The sequence below is a fragment of the Rhipicephalus microplus genome, chromosome X (genome assembly GCF_043290135.1).
Source record: "Rhipicephalus microplus isolate Deutch F79 chromosome X, USDA_Rmic, whole genome shotgun sequence".
NCBI classification, from domain to species: domain Eukaryota; kingdom Metazoa; phylum Arthropoda; class Arachnida; order Ixodida; family Ixodidae; genus Rhipicephalus; species Rhipicephalus microplus.
In genome coordinates, this window is record NC_134710.1 from 196,047,942 (window position 1) to 196,071,834 (window position 23,893).

At 41.6% G+C, this 23,893-nt stretch overlaps 1 protein-coding gene across 2 annotated transcripts in view; it reads right to left on the bottom strand.

The window, feature by feature from the left end:
* The window catches only part of Piezo (piezo type mechanosensitive ion channel component), a 220,079-nt gene that overhangs the window by 89,771 nt on the left and 106,415 nt on the right, over positions 1 to 23,893 (bottom strand). For both annotated transcript variants that reach the window (XM_037428842.2, XM_037428841.2), the window contains 4 exons: positions 18,213 to 18,318; positions 12,035 to 12,258; positions 10,873 to 10,993; positions 3,212 to 3,342 (listed from right to left, as the gene is read on the bottom strand). In XM_037428842.2, the coding sequence (XP_037284739.2) occupies positions 3,212 to 3,342; positions 10,873 to 10,993; positions 12,035 to 12,258; positions 18,213 to 18,318 (582 nt within the window). The remainder of the gene's footprint in view (positions 1 to 3,211; positions 3,343 to 10,872; positions 10,994 to 12,034; positions 12,259 to 18,212; positions 18,319 to 23,893) is intronic.

The following is a 23,893-nucleotide window of genomic DNA, read 5'->3' on the forward strand; positions in this document are numbered from 1 at the left end:
TTTGGATTTTCAGTGAGTGGGTTAGAGTTTTGTTTAAGAGGAAGTACAAGTTGATGAATTACATTTTTGTTTTAAGAACTAATATTCTAGACTTTTATTGCTTAATTATACTTCCACATTCTATTTTTAATAATGTTGCAAATCTGTTTCATAAAGCTGAAGAATGAAAATTAATCTAGGGTATTTGAGCCATTGTAGTTTCAGTAGCTCCATTTTTCATTCACGCTCTACTACACATAGACATGAACTTGACTGAGCTGAAAATGGCAAATAACTCTCACTGTGTCTTCAGTGACTACTACGTTAGGCTGTCAGGTCTTTCAGACACTACTAAACTTGTTTGACCTACATAATGATGATACTAGCCACATGACTGCACAGTTTGACAATACAAGTGGCAAACAAATGTCCATACGTCATATGTACAATGTATCTGTGGTCTCACATGGTCAAGTCCACTTTGGCACCTTCATCTACTTCCTTCTTAAAAGAGTTACTGAAACAAAAGTTCTTAGTTGTTCCTTCTTGCAAGAAAGGCCAAGCCTTCCTCAAAGAGCCTAAAAGATTTACCGATTAGCACAAGAGTGCCCCGAAAAATTGCAACATGTTTTAAAAGGTACTTTCAGTTGTGACAGTATCTTGACATGATGACAGAGTATGAGCTTCACGTCACATGCTCGCACAAGATTTCACGGTGTTTCCATGGCCACTCCACTCTGTTGCTTCATCGGTGATGTAAAAGCGGCCATTTTGTATGTTCTCGGTACTTGATATCATCCCAATTAGCCATACTGGTGTGTGAAGTAATCAGAACCGATATTGTAGCCTGATGTAGCACTAGTGTCGATGTCAGTAGATGTGCCATGTGAAAAAATGATTTTAATGTCAAAATAAAATCTTATTTCCTGAGCTTCACACTTGCTCAGACCAGTCAGTTCCTGCATACAGGAGCAATAGAGTAACTTTCCATGCAAATGGCACAGTAAAGTTAGCTTCAACAAATGGTGTCACTATCCTTTAAAGTCACATAACTACTCCCAAAACAGAACTAGTTTAACTAGTGTCTTATTATGTTCGTAAATCTTAATATGAAAAGTGAAGCAAGCTATAAGTTGGCTGGACCAAATTCTGGCCAAGCATCATGGAAAGTATTCAACGGTGAAAAGTTTTAGATGTAAAGTTGCATGACAACGGGCACACATAACTGTAAGAGGTGTGTGCGATGATCAGAGCTCATCCACTGTAGCAGTAACTGTGAACTTTTCATACAGGGGTGCAACAACAGAAATAGGATTTGGAGCAATTTTTGAAGCAGAAAAATTGTGCTTTTGGAGCATGAAAATAAAACTTAGAGCAGGTTACAAAAAAAAATTCTTTTAGCATAAAATTCCCGATTCGGATCCATATAAGAAATAAGCCTTACTTTAAAAAAAGATAATATGTACACACCATTCAACAAAACCTGACTTGTGTATATTGCACGTGAACACAACTATTTCAACAAAACCAGTGTGCTAAACAACCCCACAGTGTAAACAGTGAAGATGTCCACACAGCATTTGCAGAACCGGTCATATAATTTGACAGGAGCAGGCCCAGAGAAACTTCACGCACAGCTCAAAGTGATTATCAGTAACTTTATAGATATCAGCAATCATACTTTACTTGTAATTACACAGAGCGTGCACGAATGAGTAATTAAAGAACAAAATGTGATGTGTCCCCCGACAGCTAGTGCTAAAGAACCCTTCTAAATCTCAGAAAGTTTTTACACCAGACACCAGTGCACTGTCGCTAAAATGGCTTAACAAGCATTCTTCACACAACATATCAAGCAACAAGAAAATTTAGAACCAGTGCCTTTTTTCTTTTCTTTCATGGAGAGGTTACGGTCTGCACATCTAGATCGAATTAATGATGCCCAAACTGTAGATGGCCAATGCAGCCTTTTTTCTCGCTATATGTTAGCACAACATAAAAATTTTTGAGGTTGGTTAGACATTTTGGTGCAGTGTGGCATAATTTCAACAAACTTCACGATGTTGGCTGAGCTTGGCACAAAAGTTATGAGTTGTAACAAATTAAATTAGCACAATTGCCACAGCTATTGCACTCCTGTTTCACAGCAAAGGAGTTTTTTTATGGTAATATAAATTGAAGGGAAAAATTATTAGTCACTATGGTGATGGCAAACCCTTTTCAAAAATAAAAATAATCATAAAATTACTCTACTGTTCTACAATTCAAACAAACATACATGTCACATGCAGTTATAAAAGTCTTGCAAGACATTTTCAGTGTGGCAAACCTACACCACAGTTTCCATAAAGGTCAATTTCTGGCTGCTGCAGCTGAAATTGAACACAATTCCCATACACAGCAAGCAGACATAAAAGCATAACTGAGTTCTACTTTCACAGTTACAATAACTATTAAAGCCTTACATTTTCTAGTAAACAATATTGAGACAAATGTGAATGTGAATGTCCCAATTCTGACATTATTAAAAAGGAATGCAGTTTCAGTATTTCATTTTTTTGGTTGAGGTTTAACGTCCCAATCACTTGTAATATTTCTTGCAACTATCGGAATAGAATTGTCCCCTTTGTTGCATGTATAAAACTTTCAACTCGATTAATATTGACGTATACTCTTTTCCATACAGTTCAATCCATAAATAATTCATTTTTCATTTTTACTTAAACTATTGCTAGTAATGCTAGTAATTAAACTGTTAGTTTAACTATAACAAAAACTATAATAATAATAATAATAATAATAATAATAATAATAATAATAATAATAATAATAATAATAATAATAATAATAATAATAATAATAATAATAATAATAATAATAATAATGTGGGGTTTAATGTCCCAAAACTACCATATGAAAATGAGAGAGGCTGTAGTGCAGGGCTCCGGAAATTTCAACCACCTGCAGTTAGCTCAACTGTAGCCTACCCACAGTTAAACAGTTAGTACTATATTAATGTAAGTATACTCTCCCTCAGCACAATAGTATAAAAGATTGTAGCCAAGCCTGTCATATCTTAGGGAGTACATACTCCCTAAGAGAAAGCCTAACCATCTTTCTGGCGAGACTGACAAAAGACTCTGCTCCCAGCCAATCTTCTAATGATTCATGCACATTTCAGCACGCCAAATTTACAATTAGTCACTTCTCTCATTCTAGTTTGTCTACTCACAGCATTGATGCCTCTGACTTTGACGTCTGCATCTTCCTCTTCGGTAGTTTTTCGGCTTTTGACATCAAGGTCAAGATCAATATCCATTCCAGCAAAGTCATCAAAAAGATAGTAGTCACCAGAGCGTATGGCTGCCAAAAGACAGTAGCAACAAATCAGTCACCATAGCTAGCACAATAAACGAGTGCAAGCAGTCAGTGCCAATAACAAAAGCCGCTATAACAAAACAGAAGCAACAGGGTCCACCGAGTGCACGCCAATTGCTGGATTCTGATGACAGCCAGAAGCGCCATGCTGTATTAGAACATAAGCAGTTTTAATTTTTTCATTCCATGTGTGATTGATATGGCTAAGCAGAAAGTAGCTGTTTAAAATGTGCTCGAGAGAGATCAGCAATGACTCGGGTACAAAGGAGTCCAGCACAAACAGCCGAAAGCCACAAGACAATATTGCCTGTAAAGTATACACATAAGACAGCTTGACGACAATATAAAAATAGCAAGAGCATTCACAACATTGTGCATGACCACAATAATACAGGGATGGGAAGCCTGCAGTGTACTAGACCTCACATGATGACTTACTCCTAAACGCTGCAACAGCTCATTTTCCATAACCACCACAGTGAAAAAAGAATTTAAGCAACAAGTCTGCCACTTTGCTAGAACCAGAGTAATTTAAAAACTGTGAAAAAAGCAAGTAAAACTGATATTGAACATTGATTAAGTACATAATTTCTGAAATTATCATCAATGCAAGTAAATAACAGAATGTATAAAATCTAACAGACTATTGCATGACTTACAGCTGTACCAGAAGTAGTGTAATTCTACATTTAACTGCATGCTCTAAAAAAAAAAAAAGCATGCAAATGTGCATAAATTGCAATGCCTTATATAACAGCTGTTAGGAGAAGTTATCATGTAAATCAAGCAGGCACAAACGGGCAGCTAAGGGCAGGCCAGCTTTACACGCATAGTGTGAGGAGCGACGACTGGACCCCTGACGCTGTGGGGCAATGGCTGAAGGCCGGGGCACACTGGCAAGCCGCACATGTGGCTGCCCTGCTGTTGAAAGCCGGGGCTCCATGTAGCTGTCGAGGTATGCTGTGAAGCCCGCCGAGACAGGAGACATTGTCAGCTGCCCCATGGATGGAGACTCTCCTCCTCCTGTGGGAGGTTCTTCTTCCAGTAAGGACTGACCCCCCGCAGGGGTTGAGTATGGGGTTGAGTACTCTGTTTGCAGATTGTCAGAGGTGTTTGGGGGAAGAGAGGGGCGGATTTTACTTCGATTAACCTTTTCTCTCATAAACATTGTACTCATTTTTTTTTATCTGAATCTTTTCATCATGAAGAGAATAAGCTGTATTCGCATCGTAAAAAAGCTTAAGACAGTACATCACTTTGGAGATACTAGTAATAATGCCAAATGGTTTTGCTGCTAAAGTAAACACTGAAGGCAGGCTGCCAACCACTATTGTCAAATCCACTGCCACAGAAAATTGATTTTTTTTAAACACAGATCCCAACGTTTAAAGCTACACGTATGACAGTCCTGTTTCAAATACCTATGAAGATATCTAATGGCATCTGAGTACACAGAGATGCTAAGGCCAAAATGAAATAATTAAGCAGGGCTGAGAACTTCATAGGACACAGCATTCTTTTTAGGCCAAGGGCACATAAATCAACTTTCAAATTCGCCAAAGCATTTTTCAAATGAGCAAACACTAATGAAAAAAAAATTAAATTTAATTCAGAGACTTAATGTGTGCAAACCATGATCACGATGCACACCATGGCAGGGGACACTAGATTAATTTTGACCATGTGGGGCTTGTTTGCCAAGTACACTAGCATTTTAGCATTTTCCTGTATTAAAACATGGTCCTAGCAGCCAGGATAGAATCTACGACTAAGCTAAGCATCATAATAAAAGCATAGTCCCTTAGCTAATGTGGCAGGTAACACAAATGTAACCAAAATGCTGGTGCAGTGTGTAAACATGGTTAAACTTGACAGGGTAAGCAGAATAGGAAACAACTACACTCTGTGCTTATACAGCTATGCCTGATACAATGACATAGTAAAAAAAAAAGTGGTCCATGATGAAGCTTCAAAGTGAAATGACGAGGGTTTTGCACATACAAATAGATGGAGGACATTGTCTTCAAATTTCAGACTAGCTTTTTTCTTCAGCTAATTCACATTCCAATTCAATGATGGAAAACCCTCATACACTCAAGTTTTGTATTTGGAATGAAAATAGCAATGTCTGAATGGACAAATGTGCCCAACACCGCAACAGCATATGCACGTTCACTCTGCAGTATATAGGTAGGGTCACTATTAGATGGTGAAGCAAACAAACTCATGATGCCTCTAAGAAACTTGCAGGCATAACTAGAAATTGGCTCAGACAATTATGGTGTAACTGGAGATTGCTCTGGCACAGGCACCAGGACCTCTTCTAACTGACATAAGAATAGCTGACGATCAAGGCTATAGCCAGGATTTTTATTTCAGGGAGGCGGCTTTGGCCCCCCTACCAGTATATTCTTGCATATCTGTGGATATATACACAATGTTTCAAAAAAATACCTTCAAAAATAATAAAAAATAAAAGTGCAGTATTCTCTTGATACTTACAGTATTAATTTTTTCATGGTGGCAACATATTAAAATGAACAAAAGCATTAAAAATGACATTAATCACAGAAATTAAAACAAATATCTTCTAAGTTAGGTGATGATACTGTTAACCAACAGCAATGACTCTTGCACATGCATGGTGCATGTTAGCATGGCAAGCACAGCCTGAAATCCCCAAAGCAAAGTGCATTGATGGTTGGTAATGTTGCTCTTATTTTGGGTGTCTCAGAAGCGCACGGCAATCACACTTTTCAGTGCTTCAGTTTTTGTTTTGCTGGCAAAACTGGTCCAATTTCATCACTTTTCATCATTTTAATTATTTCATCATGATTCGTCTGCAACAATTGCGAGTGGTCCCATTTTTGAAATTGCAAAGCAGCAATGAGATCGTCAAAGAAAGCAATTTAGTTCTATTTTAGCCCATTCCTGTTCCCTCCAATTAAAAAAATTATTCTAATATCCGTGATCATTTTTGTGATTGCTGTCTGTAGTCATGAAGTAATGCTGAAAGTTGCGAGCAAGTATCACAGTTACCTTAATCTTGAAAATTTTCAGTGCATTCCTGAAACATCCACTAAATTTAATATTCCAGTATTTGTATCAATAAAATTTTGATTCTCAAAAAATGTATATACATACAGTATACACATATAGTTTGTATAACAAACTTCAAAATAATGAAATTCTTTATATAATGAAGTATGAGTTTTTACAACTTGGCATACATATAGAACACCACATCTTTTAAACGTCAATATAAGAACACGCATTTATCTAAAATTTTAATATAATAATGAAGTTTTATTGCTACAAAAGAGAAATCCAAGATGAAAAATTACAGCATACAGTGACAGCAGTGGTCATTTGGTTAACTTGCACACGGTTTTTGTGAAGACACTTGTGAAATCTCGCGACTCTGCCATTCTCAAAACAGAGCAGAGTTTTTTAGGCATCCCAATGCTCTCTCCTTCAGAGAGGTGGTGAGAGGGAACATGCAATGATGGTAGCATCCAAAATCGTGGTGTACCATATTACACACTTTCCCAACATGGTGTATTTCTGTATTTTATGTCTCGAGTGCCATGTACAAACACCCAATTTCGTGTTTTTGCTATCACTGCATGTCAAGTAATAAGCATGAGCAGCCATAGAAAGTGGTAGCAGCAAAGTCAGCAAGCTCTCAGTTATCTTGCAAGCTATCTCGGCAAGCAAGAAAAAAAAAGAGATCACTGTTTGATTAGGAGTATCTCAGAGCTTACTCTTCATGATTGCAAGCTCTAAAGAGACTATTTTAACTAGGCTCTTAAGAGTTTGGGATGACTAATTCTGTCCAAACTAAGTTTTATTTATTTATTTATTTATTCAAAGTACCTGCACCATCTGAAAGCATTATTGCAGAGAGAAATACACAGCGTAACATATTCTAACATGAAAAAAGAATAACCATAAAAACAAGATTAACACAAAAATAGAAAAAAAAAGATCTAGCTATGAGTGTAACAGTATGTCTATAAACAATGTTTAAGAGCGATAGTCAACAATCTCCTGTGGAAGCTGATTCTACTGGGAGATTGTGCATGGAAAAAAACGAGTGTTGGTAGAGATTTGTTCTCCAAGAACTTTTTTATTTTTAGAGAAAGGTCACTTCTGTGAAATAAGAAATGGGGAGGTAAAAGGTATGAGTTTAACTATTTAACCAAGCAGTGAGAATTTTCGAAAAACTTTTCTAATGTTTTTTTCTATGTGTACTAGGTAATTCTCACCCAAACTTATCCTTTAGTGCAGTAACACTAAACATGAAGTCATTGTTACAACTGACAAAGCAGACTGCACGGTTTTGTCCCAGCTCTAGCATATTAGATAGTGTTTCACCTTATGCATCCCAAACCGTACACAAGTACTCTAATAATTGGTCTAACATTTGAAAAATAAAGTAATTCTCTGATTTTGGGAGCTAAGTTTTCAGTGAAAGCACTGAAACTCGGCTATAAGTGCATTTAAAGCAAATGTGATTTTCTTTATTCTTTTCTTTTTCATAAAGGTACTACTGCAAGATATTTTAACCCTTTCTGTCTATTGTTTGAAAGGGCCCGACAGCTGAATATGGCTGCGGAGGTCTGTTGTCGGGTGCTGCTGGACAAGCTTTCTTATGGTTTATTCATGCGCACATTTTCTCACTACAATATGAGCTATCTCTAAAATACTATGGAAGTTTCTTTTACTTGAACTTTACATTTTTTTTTAGTTTTGCAGCGAAATGAATAGAAGGTTTGAGTTTGAGTTTATTAGGTGGATACAGGTTTCAGATCACAAAGGGGTTGAATAGCCCAGCAATAGTTGTCCGAGCTGTTCGCAGTTACCCGCCGTGTTGGAGACTTATAGCGAGACTGTGTTAAAATTACTTAGTTAATTAAGTGAAACAATAGACTGTTTTCAATGCAATCAAAATTGAGAAACTATGTTATATATAGAGTTTCATTGAATTGAGGTTCTTTATATCGAGGTATGACAAAATTTCTATGCAACTGAAATATGCTTTTTTACTGACATATTTTCAATTTTTGTAGCATTTTCTATGTAAAAATGAATCCTTCATTGACTACACTTTTTCTAAAAGGTCAAATTTCAATTTCATGAATTTTAATGGAGGAAAGTTTCAATATAACACAGGAAATCGCCAATTTTGCACAGACTTTTTAACTCAAGGTTTAAAGGTACACACATGTGGGAAATGGGGGTGCTTGGGGGGTGTTTGGTTTAAGCACACAGGCATAAAACCTCCTGCTCGACTTTCTTTTGGTTACACCTATGCTTACAATGTTGATGTCTCTTGCATAATATAACAGGAACAGTGCAAAACATACAATGCAAAAAAAATGCGCTCCATTCAAAGTAATTTCATTTGTAATGCTAAGAGGTGTATTATAAGAATTCGAACTCAAGGACAACATAGAAGACTTGAACACCAGCTCAAATATAAAAACCAGATTGGTCCAACTAAACACAAGCCAAACTGGCTAAGCAGTGCCTATTTTAAGTGAAGCAATAAATTATAGTTACACTCAGTCACCTCAACTCCCCACCGACAAACAAAACTTGTGACTTTAGGCACATAGTGGTCATTTTAAAGCTGCAAAGGTGGGTCGTAAATGGCTGTCTTCATTAATTACAGACACTCAATGCCTAATGAAGCTGTGCTGTTGCATTAGAGATATAAGGAACAAAATGCTCTGGAAGGACAAACTCAAGCTTAATATATCAAGTGAGCTATGCTTGATGGAAAGCAAACACATGCACAAACTCAGTATTTCAGTGTCTGCACTTACACAGGGCTACATAGGTTTGTTCGATGTCTCCGTTTTGTTCATGGTTATCCATTTCAATGTACACATTAGGCTTATGCAAATATTTGAACACTTTCAATATTCCAACAAATAACGATGCATTCAAATTCATTTAGATTCAAATTCAAGTTACTGGAAATATCGAAGTATTCCAAATGAACAAATCATGTATATCAGGCCCCCATAAAACTCCCTGTAAAGATGGTTTCACCGCATTAAAAAAGTGCTATGCCGTTAATACACCTTTACAAAAATGTCCGCACTATCACGAAGCCCTCAAGAATAACGAACATATTACTCTCTGTTTTAGGTTTAAAAGCTTGTTATACTGCCTTATTATATGCTCTAGGAATAGTAAATTTTAAAATGTAAAACCTTTTGTACGTTATCACTTCCATTCAACCAAAAGTCAAATCTTGCTTCTATTCAAAGTTTCAAAGTTGTTCCTACTTCCTCTGAATTAAGAAGAATAACATTTGCTCATGCCTTGTTTAAAAAAAAAAAAAAGAGAAGGTTAGATTGGTCATGTCAAATATCCTCATTTTTCTTTATAATATGCTGTATACACTATTCAAATTCGATTCGAAGTTATTTTACCCAATCACTCTTTGCTTCAAATTTGCATTGAACCTAAAATTTACTTTTAGCACAAGCGTAGTAAACATCTTTGCCAGAGATCTATTTGGACGAGTAAAATGCTCAATGCTCTACCAGCCCCAGCCACAGATCAACGTGGCCATGACATTTCTTCAGAGGTTGACTGTATTGGTTGAGAAAGCTTCACTTCTGCATCTATCATTTCTTAATATAATCATAATAATACCTGGGGTTTTATGTCCCAAAACCATGATATGATTATGAGAGATGCTGTAGAGGAGGACTCTGGAAATTTTCACAATCTGGTGTTCTTTAACATGCACTGACATCACATAGCACACGGGCCTCCACCATTTCCCCTCCACCGAAATTCAACCATCGCGACAGAGATCGAACCCGCGACCTTTGGGCCAGCAGCCAAGCAGCTAAGCTACTGATCCACTTGTGGCAGCACCGTGGTTCTATCATTTCTGTTCCTCCTCCTTGTGCCATGTTGAAGTCCATAAGCATACACAGTGGGCCCACTCTCAATGAGCAGTTGATATTGGCAGGAGTGTCCTTAAAGCGGCACAACTTGACAAGTCTCCTCCCTATGTTTGTCGCTTTTTCAATGATAAAAGCACTGTCAAAATCGATGCAAGAGCAGTGCATTGAGCTTTCACACTCCCTACATTGTCCTTTTGTGTGCTGGTAGATTCTGTCATAAAAAAAAACCCTGCTTTCCTATACGTGCATGCACGCCCACACACACACACATACACGTGCACACACACACACACACACACACACACACACACACGCACGCACGCACGCACGCACGCGCGCGCACGCACGCACACGCACACACACACACACACACACACACACACACACACGCACACACACACACACTTCTACAAACATAGTAAACTTATTGAACTGACGCAGTAAAGCCCTAATGAAAGCACTGAACCAGTCGTGTTATGTCAAGACCATCTTCAACTGTGGCTGGTGCAAGTTCCGCATCTAGAATAATTTGCTACATATACCTAGCGAAAAATCTGAAAATTAGACAAAGAAATACACTTACCTTGAAAGTGTGTTTCTGGTTCAACATATTCTCCAGCTCTAACTTTGTGTTGATTTGCCCGAATTTTGTCCATCTTCCGTTTTATTTTTTCCATTATGTCTCTCTCTGCTGCTCTTTGTTCCTGCGTAAATGTGCAAGTTTGACACGCTGCTCAGATGTTGATTTAATCTAAACAAAACAACTAGAAGGGAGAGCCAACCTAACCAACCTACAACCTGTCTGTAAGAAACTTTACTTGACAGATGTAAATATTTCAGACTGAACATGAAGGGAATAGTATCCGCTTTTCTGTATGTATTTGATCTCAGAGTTTAAAATTTATGAATATTTAATTCAGCCAAATACTAGGGTATTATTAGGAAAGCACACACTAGGCAAGCTTTCATAGAACTGATGGGTTGAAGAACACACTGTCATTATTTACACCAACTGAAATGGAGAGCTTTGCCCATTAACGAAAGCTTTGTTCCTGATGGCATTTCCTGTGCTGCAGGTGGTTCTGACACCGCAGAGGGAAAATTTCCAATGAAACATGTTCTGGCCTAGGAAAATGAGCCTCTATTATAGTCGGCCTGGTGAGCTTTTAACTACTGAAGCCCATGTACTACTTTTCTGTCAGATAACATGACATGGCACGTAAATACTTATGCTTAAGAGGAAGTAAGAGTATCCGAAATTGAGGGAAGAGCCAATGAAACTTAATAGAGTGAATCTACTTGCATGTAATTACTGTGCCACACTGTGTTTGTACCAGTAGCCAGATAAACTGAAGCACTTTTAATTCTCTCATTTATGAATAACACACTTGTGCTAAGGATGATTTCTCTCCACTAGCAAAGGAAGCGAACTTGTCCATACTGTCCTTTTCATAAAAATTACTTGTCACTTAATTCAATATTTGAGTTTTCTTTTTCAAACACACTGAAGCAAAGGCCCATCTGGCTACCCTTATTGATAACAAGTGACAACCTCCATTTCAAATGTTCTCACGACAATCCTATCACGGCATGCAGGTAGCAGTTTTTAGACCATGGGTTCTCCGCTAAGACTGCTCTTTGCTGTAAAAGAAACGACTATACTATGTTGCACACAATGCAGCAGAATCGTTGCTCAGATACACAATACTATGAACATGACAAGCATTGTGCATGTCGAAACTTACTTGCACATCCTTCATCTGGATTTCGTGTATCATTTCAGCTCCCCGCGAGGCCAGCTGCTGTTGGGCCAAAATCTCAATGATGAGATGGTGGAAGTAATAGGAGTTGAACAGTCGCTTCTGCATCAGCAAGAAGGCCAGACAGATGCCATCCCAAAGTAGGCCAGCTTCATCAAGAGGCACCCGGCAGCTCCCAACCGCTGCATTGGGTAATCCAGTGCTGCTTCCTGGAACCACACAAATGCAGAACAGTATAAGCAGTGCCTTGTCTAAAAACTAAGAATATGCGAATTTCTGCTATGTAATGCATCTCGCATAAGCAAAGGTTCTCTGTAGGCAATGGCACTTTTAAGCATTTTGCTTGAAGTGCTGCCTTTGTCATACTTAGTTTCATGCCTATAACCGTAATACAGCCATAAAAACTATAGTCGGTGACACGCCAAGAATAAAAAGTAAAGTGTACCACTCTACATTTGTATTACGGGCGTCCAACAGCAGCCGCTCTTCAGTATGACATAACAGTGATGATGAACCAATCACAAATCGAACATAGCGCCATTCAAGACGAGAGGCGATGTGCCGCTGCACTGAGACTGGCAGGCATCAGTTCGATTTTCCCGTGGTGTTTCTGGTCCAATCGGAGTTCGCGAGAACTAGCGGCACTGCAGTCAAATGTAGCGCTACTCTCAGTGCACTATCTGCTATGGCAGTGTACCGCGGCAGTCTACCACCTGTTGCTCGTGGCGGCTTTCTTGTTACGATTATCGAACTTAACCATTTATCATGCTTCCAATCAACATTCGCGCGTCACACTTGTTTACTACTTGTGTGGATATGCACAAGGTCGCTTGTCCGCCTTGGCTCAGATCCATTCCTCAATGATTGGCTAAGAATCTACAGTAGACTCATTAAACGAAACCTAAAGGGACCGGGAAAATGCATTCCACGTAACAAAAGTTTTATTTACTAAAAGGTGAAGTGGGTTGCAGTATTGAAGTATGAAACCAATGATATCAGAGGAAGTTGTTCTATTTAGATAGCAGTTCGGTTAAACAGATTTCTGTTTACTGAGAGTCTACTGTATGTCCGACCTATATTTCAGCTGTCCGCATTGTGTTAAGCCTCTTCAAGTGCATGAAGTTCTAAGTGAATGAGCATTTTCAGCGTACTTTTTATGATGACCACTACCATTTTAACCACCGAAGTCTTACACGAAAAACGAACCAAAACCTTTGTAAAAGCCTCAAACAACTTGACTGACTGAATCACACGAAAACACTCGAGAAATACAGTATTTGTGTTCTCTAGTATGTTAACACACTAAAAAAAAATTCTCTCGAAAAAACAGTACCCCTGCTTTTACACTGTTTGCTCTCAATTGATTGCTGTCGCGAAAACTTGTCTGGTAGAGTGCAAAATGTTACAGCAACTTAAACTTCTTTCTGGCATTTTTCAACTTTTCAGAAAGCTGTCATTCCCGATAATTTTCTAGCAAAAAAAGAAAAAAAAAAAGGATGTTCTCATCACAGTGTACATCACTCCTCTAGCCATATCGTTCACTGGCAACCACTCCAACTTTCCAAGTACAATCCAAAAAATGTCACCTGCTGTGGGGTTTTCGTCAAAGGCCTCTAAAAAGCTTTGCCAATTGCTTTTAATGTAGAAAGAAGGCCTCTAGGGAATAAATTCCATTTTTCTGCAAATGTACCCACAAATGTTGCACACTTGCGGTGGGTTACTTCTCGGTGCACAATCATTAAGAAAAATATCTATTGCTTTGATTTGCTGTAACAAAATGTAACAAAACCTCTGCACTGCTAAAACATGATAATTGTGTTGTTTCATAAAGGCAATATATATTAAAGCAAAAAAAATTCATTGCTCTGAAGGAACTGCAACAGTTGATGATTGAACTGATTATTGATAGTGTTGTTCATTGCCTGTCCTTTCTCTTGCCGTTCTATTTATGGTGGCTTCTTTAAACTAAGCACTGAACTTTCGAGGGATGCTGTGCATTTTTGGGGATATTGGTACCTTGGTTATGAACATTTTGGCTTTGATATATGGGGTGGAAATGCTGGGAACAAGCACAGTAGAGTACCAGGTGCAAGCTCCCACTTTCCTTGCGAGACTGAAATGTCCAGCAAAACATGACAGTAGTGCTTTACAATGTCGTCATTCTCAAAGTGAATGTCATAGATTGTGTTTGGCCATGAGCTTTCTATCCTTGCTCTCACCTTTTGAATTGCATCAGATTATTTTGAAGGTTTGCCACGGTAAACATTGGTTTATACCCCAATCAAGAAGAAATTATGGCATGCAAATGATTCACTTCACCAAGCGATATTTGAAACCTCAGCTATAATAACATGGTCTCAACTTGTTTCGCTCGTCCTGTCCCTCTTGTTGCCTTAGTTGGATGTTACAACTATTTTTCAGTGTGTGCCTTTATCATGCTCTGAAATTATGTTGTCAAATAAACTACTATGTTTTCCCCTATAATAAAGTTTATGCACTGTATATTACTTGAACATGAAAATGTTAAAGAGCTCGTTTCACAGAAATTTCGATGTCTACATAAGACGTTGTGAGCTAAAGATCATCATCTTGTCCGTGATCAAAAAAATTAAAAAAAAGATGTCAATAAACCAAACAAAAACTTCAGTATCAGCGAAAATCTAATGCAGACTGTCTGCATAGCAATCAGGTGTTCCACCACAGAGCCACGCCAACAATCGAAACTGATTAGAAAAAAGCAATACGACTCATATAGTACAAGTTCTATAACAAAGAAAATGGGCCCTTTAGATTACACTTTTTTCCTTCACGTAGTGGGAGTCCCTTTAACGCACGCAATATCACGTGGTAGAAGCGTAGAATTGCACCAGGCGTCAAAACATATGAAATGCACAAGTGGGTGTTTTAAAGGCCCGCACATTACAGAGCGCTCAAACATATATCCTCGTGTTCCGTCATGTACGCTGTGGAGATGCTATTACCCCCAGTAAAGTTGTTTGTGCCGCATGGCGCACACATGTTTCACAGATAGGCTGCATTCATGGTTAACAGCTGCAGAGCAATAGGTGTAGCAGTGCTCGAAAGAGTACGCCATTGTAGTCATCATCATGGGTAGTGCCAGCAGCGACGCCTGGCGGCGAGGCTAGGTGGCGGCACATGAGACATGACAAGCTCTCTTTGGCGCGTGACGGCTGACGTGGATGGTCGTCTCCTGACGGGGTCCCGCAGAATGTGGCGACTGCGGGCCGTCTCCCATGGGTCCCTCACGGTGAGTCGAACATTGGTGACACCGCCTTCACGTTACCTTGTGGTTGTTGCTATATTAATTGAGTGTACTGGAATATTGTATAAGATTGTTTTAGCATGTTGATCACTAGTGATGTATTTGATTCAGCTGATGATATCGCTGATGTAAAAGTAGTTCAATAAATGTTTTTGTATAGTTTGCTTGACCTGAGCCAGCTGTGTCCATTTGTTCCAAGAGAATTAGTCATTTTGAGTCCCCACAATGCGTAGAGGGCCCTTTGCTGATTCACAAAAAGAACAATTATGGTGCAGTGGGCACTTGTACTTACAGTAAGCATTCTATGATAGTTTGAAACGACCAGTGTTATATGCACAGTAGTTCATTCTCTTATGGCATGGTTGAGGCACGCACCGAGACCGAAGCCAGGCTAACAACTGAGAAGGCAACTCGCACAGAGCCCAATTATGCTATAGAGTCGAGCCCACATATAACGTCCCCACTTAAAACGAACTTTCGCTTAAAACGAACAATATCCGCATGACCATGAATATATACATTGGTTCAAAGGCACAAAACCGCACTTACAACGAACGCCTCCAAACGCCGCTGATCGGTCCCAGCAAACGGAGTCAGCGGTCTGCCGACTTCCCGGAAAACCAATTTCGACCAACCGATCAGGCATCGGCGAGGTGCCCATACATTCTTATTGTTAAATGCCGACCCTGTCTCCGCGACCCTCTAGTTGCCGCTCTCCCCAACCCATAGAAGAAGGAAAGCTGTTTCCTTCCTCCATGCCCCGACTGCTTTTTGTTACACACCCCTCTGTCCTTTGTCTCCCCGCTACTCTGAGCACCCCGCATCGCCAGACGAGGCCCGTGTTTTTACACTGCCACCGATCTTTCGAAGACCGGTCGGCCATCCACCCTGTCTTTGATCACTGGTACTGTCGTTGGTGTCGCCAACCTGGAGTGACCAGACCATTTTCCAACATCATCAGCCACCAACTGTATCCGATAGTCTGCGACTAGTGAACGCGCATACGCTACCCCACCGACTGATAATTTGCGATTAGTTTTGTGTTTAGGAATTGTTCTCGCTCACTTCGCACTCTGCTCAGCATGCCTTCCGCGGGCGTGCGGAAGCGCGAAAACGGCTGTTTTTTTGCGCGGAGCGAATCTCGAAATATCGAAGTTCGTGATGCCACGCGAGCCCGCCGGCACAACAAAACAATTTTTCGACCACAGCCACCGATTCTTCGAACACCGCCGCGCGCACAGATCCAGGCGGCCATGCTTTGACTTCTGCACGCACAGGCACTCTTTACAAGTTTTCCTACGTGCGAGTTTCGCAGACCTTTGAAGCAAGCTACGCAACCTGCGTCCTTCCCGTGTGTTTTGGTTTTCAAGGTCGCCCTCCCGCCGCATCCTCTCCTCTCTTTATTGCAACTCCTTGCCCTTCTCTCGCAAGTCTGCTCTTCTTTCTTGATCCCAACCCCTTCGCCCATCTCCACCGCTCCGCGACGCCTGCCACGCTGACTCGAATTAGTTTCGTTTTCTGACTGGAAGCAGGCCCAGAGCTGTTCCACGCGTTCTGGCATGTGTGTCACGTGTGCGCTTCTTGCTCGCTCTTGGTGTGCATGTGTGGTCATGATGGCCGACGGGAGAATTAGCACGCTTTTTCCTGCCGCTCAACAAAACGTCCAAAGTGTGACTGCTTGGCTTGAGTGTAATCCGCGCGTTAGGTGCCACGTTGCGCAGTGCTTGCTAGCTTGCCGTGAGGTTGCAATGAGGTTGCGTGAGGTTGCAATGAGCGCTTGCAATGAGGTTCAATTTCATTGCTCCGCAGAAGTACTGGCGGCCAATTTTTCAAAGCGGCAACGGCCTGTTCGCAGGAAGGTAAAGAATTCTCTCATCAGACTCGACCGCTGTCTTCAGGAATTAAAACATTAATTAATGTTAAATACTACCACAATCACGGTGTCTAGTGATTTCGAGAATTATGACGTCGTTCCGGGAGCCACATAAAACTGCCCTGAGAGCCGCGAGTGGCCTGTGGGCCACAGGTTGCGGAACCCTGAGATAGACGGTTTGGTGCAGTTGGCACAATTTACGTTGATTTCATCAGATTGGCGCAGCAAATCTCGTTTGGCGCACTTTGACACAGAAGTGGGATCCCTGCATTCTGGTCACACATAACATAGTGGTCAATAAATGCAAGTTATAACGCAATTTGGATATGGCAGCACAAGCTCAAACAATGTGCCATTGCCATGGCCACATTTTGTTTTTCATTACACAGTTAAGCACCTTTATAAAAAGCATCCTCTGGGCAGCAATGTCTTCTATATGAGATGTCGTACAATGAAGGTACTTCATATGCATTTTTTTTATCAACCCGTATTTTACTGTAGGCACACTGGTGTCTCTTATAACCATTTGTTTCTTATATACCAGTGCCTCTAAGAGGTTTGACTGTACTCGTAAAAGCACGGACACCACAAGATTATGTTTATTCCCTTCTAGAATAAAATATACATATAGCCAAAAAGAAAGAAAACAAAATCCTACCTTTGGTTTCTGCATAAAAGCAAAGATCCATAAACAATGAACAATGCAATAAAGATGCCCAAAAGAAGCAGTGCAACTGAAGTGGTGCTGATGCTACAACTACTATATTAAAAAGTGGACACAATGCCTGCCATTATTTCTGGAAGAATTTCACATTACACCACTATCAGCAATAAACAATATCAGCAGCTCTAATTTGAAGACCTTATTTTGTACATGAATTATGTATTTCACTTTACTTAAAAATTGGCAAATGGCTCTGCTAAAAGTAAAAGTGAAACATGTAACTACTGTGCACAAACATAATAAAGTTACTGACATTTTAAGAGCGACATAACAAAAAGCTTACCAGGTAGAGGTTCACTCTGCACACGTTTGAGACACGCGATCCCAAAAAGCTGGACCATCCAGCAGGAATACATCGACAGGTAGTCCAAGAAGACACAGCCAACTACCTAGAAATGACCACAGCTGTCAGATTTCTGTTTGTTCTCAGCTTTTGGATTTATAAATAATGAAACATCCTAAATATTGAGGAAAAAGAACTTATTCAAACTTGCAGAAAAAATCATAAATGTCATAATTTAATGACACCACTGGTAAATTGATATATATATATATATACACAGAGCTAGCCAAGTTAACACATCAGTAACTTTAACAAGAAGACAATGTTAGCAACATATGCTCTAGCTAACTTGTACCAAGGGTTCAAAAATGCATTAAAGATAGGCGAGTGAAATCAGTAGCATATTGCTGACAGCCATCTTGCACAACACAAAATTTTATTGTAAATAATTAAACTGTGTTTATTTAAATAAATTGATAAATATTGACTGCATGCAAGAAGTGGGATTCGCAAAACTTAACTTCAGAAACCCCCACAGACTAATTACCCCCCTCCCCAATAAAGGAAGTACCACACGTACCATTTTTTCAAAGCTGCGAGGAAAGCATGTAAATAAATAAAAAAACACATAACTAGCACTTTTTCGCGTCATGATCGTGCTGCTTTCAACCATGGTTTGAGTGAAAAAAATAAGATGCGGCCGCGACTCCGTTGCAGCGGTAAGCCGATAAGTTGGTGGTGGTTTCTTGACCCATGCTTGCTGTAACTTGCACCTTCATGTGCTCCAATTGGCTGACACGGGCCACAAAACCACCGCCAACTTATTGGCCCACTGCTGCAATGAAGCTGTCGAGTCATGGCTCCAGGTGGTTTTGTTTGCTCAAACCACGATTGAGAGTAGCATGAGAATCGTGACATAAGAATGCGTTAGTCAATTTTTTTTATTTTGCAGGATTTTTTTGCAGCTTGGAAAGAATGGTACACAGGAGTTTTTATTTATTGCAAATATTGCTATGGTGGTTTCTGAAGAGGTTCTCAAACTTTGCAAATACAGTTTCTTGCCTAAAGTCAATATTTAGTAATATAGGCAAATATTACTTATTAACAAATTAATTACTAAACAAAAAAAATTGTCCAGGGCGCAAGGTGGCTGTAGGCAATACACGTCTGATTTCACTCACCTGCCTCTAATATTGCATTTAAATATTGGCACAAGTTAGTGGTGACACCCGGTAAATGCTGCTTGCACACATGGTGTACACATTTCCAGTGAACACAAGATTTATGGACAAGTAATGTAATCAAATACTTATTCAACAACGTCTTTTCTTTATGGATCGCAGTATACACTTATAAGTTTGAAGGCAACTATAGGGAAGGCTGAGGGTTCGAATCACGTCCGGGTCACCACGTAATAGCAACTAAGGTTAGGGCTACTATAACATTGTGCGTGGCAGATAGTGAAAAACCAGGGGACACTGGAGCAGTGGCAGTTTATTTTCTTTTTCTAACCTCACTGCATGCCGCACGTGTAACAAGGCACATAAGCACGCACTTGCCTGGGTGTACCATAATAGGTGGCTGATGATGATGACTGCTAGAGCAACCATATTAAACAGCACCATTATGCCAGATATTGTTAGAGTGGTGATACGTGCCATGCTAAGAGATGCTCGTTAGCAAAATTGGCGTAAGTACCCAAATTTCCCATTAAAAAGTAGAACTCTCAACACAGACAAAACACCAAATCACATAAGTCATTGTATAAAAAAGAAGCCAGAATTCTAGTTTGCTAAGCACCTTCAGCATTCTTCATTGGCATAAAATCCAGTAGTACTGTTGAACTGATACAACAAACACCAACATAATGAGTTACCAGCTAGTTGATTGGAGCCAATATTAGCAAGCAACAAAGTATATGCCTACAGTTAAACCTGCCTATAAAAAACCTACACATAACGAATTCCTCGATATCAGCAGGTTCTTCATTCCCCACCATTGCTCCATAGAAGCACATGTATTTGCGACCTCTATATAACAAAGTAACAACAGTAGACAACTTTGATATAACGAATTTTCCCCATGGGCAATCTAAGAAATTTGCTCTGCACTTTGGCATTTTGGTATGAGCAGGCATTCATATTCCGCGGCTGCCCCTCTGCCGACGAAGCGCGAAGCGGCGGCACCGCACATGATGCACCAGGCGAGAGCGAGCGTTCATTATGGCGCGCAGGCGAGCGCAAGGCGGGCAGAAGGGCCTGCACCCCATGAACCTGCGTTGCCGCCATTCTCACTGCTGCGGGTGCATCCCACCCCACTCCAAACAAACAAACAAAAAAACTGCTTTTGCGCGTTGGCAGTGGCACGCTTTTTGGTTAGTGTCACATATGTGGAGCTGCGATGCATATGGAGGATGCTTCACCGAGTAGTTTTCCGCAAATCCGTGTTTGTATCCGTGTCGTTTGCTCTTCTTTTTCGACACCGTGCGCACGTGCATAATCTGACTGCGCGCACATGGTGCGGCCCCAGACAACATTCAGCTTTTTGCTTTCTTCAGTTCAGTTTGATTTTTTTTATTGTGATAGCAACTATATTGCCACAGGCATGGAACGAGCTTTAGCCATGCCAATACGAGTATGTGCCATGGTGTGGAAAAAAGAAGAGGACTGTTGGTGTGCTCGTGCTCTAATGTTCGGTTCGGCTCGACGTCCAGTGCTGCTCCTGTGAACAGACGTTGCGGTCGTTCTGTAATCACGTGACATTTTCTGGTGGAGGTGCTTGGTAGTGTTGTATGCACTGCAATCAGCAGCAAGGTTCCGACACTAGTCGCGACTTGGAAGAACCAGCTGACCTACGGCATAGCAGGCGACAACTAGGCCTACCTCCTCAATTCGGACCATTTCCACAACTCGGCAGTACTATGGCTAGTGCGGGAACACAAACCCAAGAGACATCAATGCTGCGTCCTCCATGGTTCTTCAACGCCCCGCGAACCCCGAAGCCGTTCCATGGTGACCCTTACGAGGACGTCAACGACTGGCTTGACGACTACAACTGTTGCGGCAGCATCAACGAGTGGAACGAGCAGCGAAAGCTTCGGTATGTCTACTGTTATCTCGAGGACTCTGCGCGCACTTGGTTCAAAAACCATGAAGCCACCATGACAACCTGGCCAGAGTTTTGCAACCAGTTGCGGAATACCTTCCGGAGCTCTGACCGAAAGGAGCAAGCGGAACAGCTCCTCAATTCCCGAAATCAGCATCCGAACTAGAGTGTTGCCATGTTCGTTGAGGACATGTCGCGGCTGTTCAGGCGAGCTGACTCCTCAATGACGGAAGAGAAAAAGGTGCGCCTCCTAATGCGGGGAGTGAAAGAGCAGCTGTTCGCTGGACTAGTGCGAACCCTCCCAGCATTGTAGAAGATTTCCTCTGCGAAGCCACGACAATGGAGAGAATGCTAAGGCAGCGTTCGTTATCAGTATGAGCGCCCTGGCAGTCTTTCGTCAGTGTCGTCGGCCCTGCCAACACCCGATGTCACGACTGTAACGGACCTGACGAAGCTCGTGCGCAGTATTGTGCGCGAGGAGCTGCAAAAGCTGCACGTGGTGTCTTCTCCGCCCCATGTTGCTACTCTAACGAATGTCGTCCACGAAGAGGTCCGGCAGCTGGTGCACCCCATGACGACTCTGCGTGCAGCCGAGGTCCAACCCATGACGGCCCCGCGTCCAGCCGAAGCTCCGCTATTAACGTACGCGGAAGCAGTACGTACTCCTGCACCAGCTGTTGGCTATCTGTCCCGTCCCTCCACCCTGCAGATGGCGCCGTCATTCTACTCAGGAACACCGCAGTATGGCAACCCACCCCTTACACGGAAATCCAGTGTATGGCGTGCTCCCGACTACCGGCCTCTATGTTATCACTGTGGTGAACCAGGTCACGTCTACCATGAGTGCGCATACAGGCACATGGGTCTTCCTGGCTTTCGTCCGGATGCTTGTCGACCCAGAGATGATGAGCGGCCCCGTGCTATCGCCGAATACTTGGCAAGCCAGCGATCCTCAACCCTTCCGCGTCGCCAATCCCGCTCACCGTCTCCACAGCGTTCCACGTCACCTGGCCAACAATCCACCTTTGTGGACGTCCTTGCACGAAGATCGCCTAGATCCACAAGCCCGCGCCGGGGAAACTAAGAACAGCGACCTCTGGGGGTGAGGCCGCTGTTGATCGACCGTTACAAGACCCTCCCCCGATCTGCCTGCCGACATCAGATGACATCCTTTCACTGACGTGTGCCATCGATGACAAACATGTCTCTGCTCGCATCTCTGCCCTTGTTGACAACCACCCGCTGACCGCTCTGGTAGATACGGGTGCCGATTATTCCGTTATAAGCGCTGACCTCGCTGCACAGCTAAGAAAGGTAACGACACCTTGGGGACATAGAACCAACCTCCGGACTGCGGGAAGTCACCTATTGACACCGCTGGGAATATGCACTGCCCGCCTCCGAATTCGTGAGTTGACATACATTGTTTCCTTCGTTGTATTGCGCGAATGCTCCCAAAACTTAATTCTCGGAATGGATTTTCTCCGTAAGCATGGAGCCATTATTAACCTTCGCGACCTGCTCATAACGTTATCTAACGACCATACAGCCCTACAAAAGGATGCAGTTGCGCAGACCACAACACTTCGAATTCCTGACGACACCATCGCACATCCGCCGCGAGCCAGTATGTTGGTAACTGTGGAGAGCGACTGTGACAAAAAGAATAGTGGATTCGCGGAAACTAACCTCTCGGTGCTATTGGCTCGGCAGATTTGTGTCGCACGCGCTATTGTCCAACTGAAACATCGGAGGACTCAGCTTCTGATCACGAATTTCGGCGGCAAGTACCAACACTTGGCAAAGCAAACAGCGATTGCAAACTTTGAAGCCATTTATGACAAAGAATGTTCCACTATCCCTCCGATTGCCACCGCTGCTGAAGGTGACACTACATTAACCAGTACAGTTGACATGAATTGCCAGCTATCCTCTGCACAGCAGCAGCAGATACGCATGATTTTACGTACGTATGGTGACTGCTTTGCGTCCACCTCCAAAATTAAGCAGACCACAACCGTGAAGCACCACATTATAACGCACCTTACCAAACGGCCTATACGACAGCACGCCTACCGCGTGTCGCAAAAAGAACAAGAAACAATACGTTTTCAAGTGAAACAGATGCTCGACGACGACGTCATCCAACCCTCGAACAGTCCATGGGCGTCACCCGTCGTACTTGTTAAATAGAAAGACGGCACTCTTCGATTTTGCGTCGATTACCGGAAGCTCCACAAAGTGACGAAGAGATACGTCTACCCTCTCCCACGCATAGATGATTCTCTTAATCGACTTCGATATGCCCAATATTTTTCATCAATAGAGTTACGCAGCGGCTACTGGCAGATCGAGGTCGATGAACGCGACAGGGAAAAAACAGCATTCATAACTCCCGATGGCCTCTACGAATTCAAAGCGTTATCATTTGGATTGTGCTCTGCACCGGCAACTTTCCAAAGGATGATGGACACTGTCCTGTCCGGTCTGAAGTGGGAATCCTGCCTCGTGTATTTAGACGACATCGTTTTTTCCAAAACATTTGAGCAACATTTACAACGACTTCAGTCCGTCTT